Here is a 4,811-nt window from a genome sequence, read left to right on the forward strand (position 1 = left end):
CACCGAACCTGCAAGCGCGCAACCACGGGCACATGCTGTTGCATGCACGGAGGCGAGAAAATGCATAAGGTAATCGACGCAGGTGAGGATGACTGCCGGCGGCAACGAGCAGGACGCCGGTGAGGGCGGGCGGCGCAGTGCTGCGACCGGAGGCGACAAAGCACGGCGTCGTGCATTCGAGGAGTTGCGCGAGATGCAGGACCAACGAGAGGAATGAGAAGCGCGGGGGCAAACCGTTTTTCTGCCCGATCCAATGGCCCACCTGGATCACATCCGACAGATCACGCTTGACCGGCCGGAATTGTTGGGCCGGTGCGCCGACGCGTATTAGTCGCCTAATTAATATCCTTTATCAAAGAAAGAAAGTAAGATTTCATAGAGTTTAGTTGTGTAGATTTGAACTTCCTTCGTTTTTATTTACTCTACTTCCTCCGTTTCAGTTTACAAGTCCTACGTGTATACTTAGGTTGTCAATTTTATCACCCTAATATAAACTATATAACACAAAATTATACTGTTTGAAAATAGAACATCTAAAAGTTATATCGGTATATTTTTTGTAATATATGACTTGTATTATGTTGGTCAAATTGACGACCTAGGGGTACGCGCACGCCTTGTAAACTGAGAGAGGGGGAGTACGTATTATAGTTGACTGAAGTCAAACTTCGTAAAGTTTGACCAAGTTAATAAAAAAAGTACAAACATTTATTATAACAAATTTATATGATATGAAAGTACATTCAGTAATAAATCTAATGGTATTGATTTGATATTGTATATAGTAATATTTTTGTTTATAAATTTTGTCAAAGTTTATAAAGTTTGATTTTGATTAAAGCTAATACGCGGACTAAATAAAAACCGAGGGAGTGCTTATTTATTTATTTATTTTAGAAAAATAGTCCTTAGATGTTCGGCCGGGCGAACTTCAATTCATGGATCCGCAAGTGACCTGCTACCTGCTGCTGGCGCCAAAAATTATGCACAAGGAAAGTGACCTGCTGAAACTGAAGCCTAGCAGCCAGGTGTCACAACCAGCGGAAGTTTCTCCTTCCTTCGATCACAAACGCAAATCTCAACTAGATCCTCCCGCAGCCGGTCCCGGCCTTTTATCCCCAGCCATTCCCCGCCACTCCCAGCTGCCACAGCGGATAACTAAAGCTAAGCAATCACAAGAACTCACGCACGCACGCACACGAAGAACACAGAGACCAGAGGAGCATAAAAAAGATTAGCAAGATGCAAGCATTCCTCGCCTACTCGATCCTTCCGAATCCATGCTCCAGATCCTTCTTCCCGCGTCCAACAAATCGACCCCAGTTCCTCCTGTCCTCGGTTTCGGAATCGAGGACGGGTGCTGCTCCCACCGCGAGAAGATGCGGTGGGACGGGCCGGAGCGTGGTGACCGCGGCGTCATCGTCCCCGGCGGTGGCCACCACGGCGACGGACGTTCCCGGGACGATGAAGGCCTGGGCGTACGAAGAGTACGGGGACGCCAGCGTGCTTAAGCTCGACGAGGCCGTGTCGGTGCCGGCGGTGGGCGAGGACCAGGTGCTGGTCAGGGTGGCGGCCGCGGCGCTCAACCCCGTCGACTCCAAGCGGCGTATGGGCAAGTTCAAGGCCACCGACTCCCCACTCCCGGTGAGCTCGGGCGCCCCTTCAGTTTCACTTCCTTCCGAGTTCGAGGCTTCGAGCTCTTGATTTGATCACTTGTGTCGTGGTTGGTCTGCAGACTGTTCCAGGGTACGACATGGCCGGAGTGGTGGTCAAGGTCGGCAGCCAGGTGAAGAGCCTCAAGGAAGGCGACGAGGTGTACGGCCACATCAGCGAGAAGGTCCTGGAGGGACCCAAGCAGTTCGGCTCGCTGGCAGAGTACACCGCCGTGGAGGAGAAGCTGGTGGCCCTCAAGCCCAAGAGCATCGACTTCGCGCAGGCCGCCGGTCTGCCGCTCGCCATCGAGACCGCCCATGAGGGCCTCGAGAGGGCAGGCTTCTCCGCCGGCAAGTCCATCCTTGTCCTCGGCGGCGCCGGCGGAGTCGGGACCCTTGTCATCCAGGTCCGACATTGCTCCCACTTCAGTTCAGTCTCCAAATGGACTGAATTTCTCTCCAGTCAAGCAATAGCCAGCTGAACTGAACATCATTTTTACACTGTGATAATGCGTAATGAAGCTGGCGAAGCAAGTTTACGGCGCGTCGAAGGTGGCGGCGACGGCGAGCACCCCGAAGCTGGAGCTCCTGAAAAGCCTGGGGGCCGACGTGGCCATCGACTACACCAAGGAGAACTTCGAGGACATGCCGGAGAAGTACGACGTCGTGTTCGACGCAGTCGGTAAGTTCCTTTGTCAACAGTACAGAAGACTGCCAAAACACGCACACCAAGCATTAGTCCGGAGCTGACACATGCTCGGGGGTTTCAGGCCAGGGCGAGAAGGCGGTCAAGGTGGTGAAGGAGGGCGGCAGCGTGGTGGTGCTCACCGGCGCGGTCGCGCCCCCGGGGTTCCGGTTCGTGGTCACCTCCGACGGGTCCGTCCTGGCGAAGCTCAACCCTTACCTCGAGGCCGGCAAGGTGAAGCCGGTGGTCGACCCCAAGGGGCCCTTCCCCTTCTCCCAGGTCGTGGAGGCGTTTTCCTACCTCGAGACCGGGCGAGCCACCGGCAAAGTAGTCATCTCACCTGTTCCATGAGACACTTCTGTAAATAGCTAGCACAAGTGATGTGTTTTTGTCAGAGTTTACTGAGCAAATATTTGTTGGATCGTGCGTATAAACAGAAAAATATGTGATGTTATCAGAGATGGCAGTAGGTTCCTGGCGTATTACAATGAACATAAATCTTTTTTTGTTCAATCTGTACCTGGCCTTTCACCATTCAGTTAAGTTTCAGATGCTTCAAAAGGCTACAGAGGGTTGTACTGCTTTCCTGAATTTCCAAAGTGAAAGTGAGCGCGCTAATTATTCCGAGGCAATCGACAATTTAACACCTTGATGATTAACTAGCCTACGCGGTAGGATTTTATTAGGATCAGAATGAAGAACTTGAATGATTACAGTGCCTTACGGTAGCACACCGGAAGTGGTTTAATGTAGGGAACCACTAGGCATCAGACTAGTGATGCTTAGCCTCCCGTCAGATCAGTCGATTTCTGCAGTTACTAGTGTTAAACATATGATTTGGGAACTGCTCGACACCCCTAACCTGGAGTGTGGCTATCTCATTATATAGAGGTATCCAAGGGGTACAATACAATGTTACAATATAGATATACAGAGGTTACGTATATACAGTCTAACACCCTCCCTCAATCTTAACTATGTCTTGAAGTACAAAGCAAGTTAAGATTGCGCCTATAGCCTACAAACTGTGGTTGTGGAAGAGGCTTCGTGAAGATGTCAGCAAGTTGATCCTTTGACGAGATGAACTTGATACAGAGTAGCTTCTGTGCAACACGTTCCCGAACAAAGTGATAATCCACCTTAATGTGTTTTGTCCTAGCATGAAACACCGGGTTAGAAGAAAGATATGTCGCACCAATGTTGTCACACCACAGGACCGGAGGACGAGCTTGAGGAACACGCAACTCTCTCAACAGAGACTGTACCCATATGATCTCAGCAGTTGCATCAGCAACCGCTTTGTACTCAGCCTCAGTACTACTGCGAGACATAGTTGCTTGCTTGCGAGCATTCCAGGCGATCAAGTTAGGACCCAGAAATACCGCATAGGCCCCCGTGGATCGCCTGTCATCCGGACTACCAGCCCAATCTGCATCAGAGAAAGCCGAGAGCTCATACGACGGTGCAGACTGAAGAAGCAAACCATAGGAGGCACTAAGACTGACATAGCGCAAAATACGCTTCACAGCTGACCAGTGAGACGTCCTCGGTGCATGCAAAAACTGACAGACACGGTTGACTGCATAGGAGATATCAGGCCTGGTAATAGTAAGGTATTGCAGACCACCAACGATACTGCGATACTCAGTAGCATCATCAGACGAGAGAGGATAACCGTCAAGAGCAGACAACCGATCAGTGGCAGACATCGGAGTGTTAACATGTTTGCATGTGAGCATTCCAGCACGACGCAACATGTCCAAGGCGTACTTTTTCTGAGTGAGAGTCAAACCAGCAGAGGACCGTGAAACCTCAAGACCAAGGAAAAAATGAAGAGCACCTAAATCCTTGACAGCAAAATCATCACGGAGAGCAATCACAAGGCGATCAGCAGTAGCAGCGGAGGAACTGATGAGAATGATATCATCAACATAAACCAAAAGATACATCGTAACCTCAGGGCGTTGGAGGAGAAACAGTGACGTATCAGCAGTGAAGGGAGTAAACCCAAGAGCCCGAAGAACAGATCCCAGGCGAGCATGCCATGCACGAGGAGCCTGTTTGAGCCCATACAGTGCCTTAATCAGACGACAGAGATGGTGAGGTCGTGTCAGATCAACAAAACCAGGTGGCTGACGCATATAAACCTCCTCCTCCAGAATGCCATGCAGAAAAGCGTTCTGCACATCAAGCTGACGAAGGAACCATCCGCGAGTAACCGCAATAGACAGTAGTAATCGAATGGTAGTAGGCTTGATGACGGGACTGAAAGTGTCTTCATAATCAAGACCATACCTCTGTTTGAAGCCCTTTGCAACTAACCATGCCTTGTAGCGTTCAATGGAGCCATCAGCATGTCTCTTGACTTTGAAAACCCACTTGGAATCAATGACTTTGACACCGGACACTGGAGGAACAAGACGCCAAGTATCATTCTGTTGGAGGGCCTGAAACTCTTGTTCCATTGCAGCACG

The 4,811-nt window shown here is 50.3% G+C and overlaps 1 protein-coding gene across 1 annotated transcript; it reads left to right on the top strand.

Moving 5' to 3' along the window:
* The first annotated feature begins 1,119 nt into the window (after window positions 1-1,119).
* On the top strand, window positions 1,120-2,819 carry AOR (Oxidoreductase, zinc-binding dehydrogenase family protein). The gene is made up of 4 exons (XM_048681414.2): window positions 1,120-1,644; window positions 1,736-2,059; window positions 2,175-2,334; window positions 2,423-2,819. The coding sequence occupies exons 1-4, from the start codon at window positions 1,243-1,245 to the stop codon at window positions 2,686-2,688; spliced, it is 1,152 nt and encodes a 383-aa protein (XP_048537371.1). The 5' UTR covers window positions 1,120-1,242; the 3' UTR covers window positions 2,689-2,819.
* The last annotated feature ends 1,992 nt before the right edge of the window (window positions 2,820-4,811 follow it).

The sequence above is a fragment of the Triticum urartu genome, chromosome 6A (assembly GCF_056163025.1).
Source record: "Triticum urartu cultivar PI428250 chromosome 6A, HENAU_Tu73, whole genome shotgun sequence".
Lineage (NCBI taxonomy): Eukaryota > Viridiplantae > Streptophyta > Magnoliopsida > Poales > Poaceae > Triticum > Triticum urartu.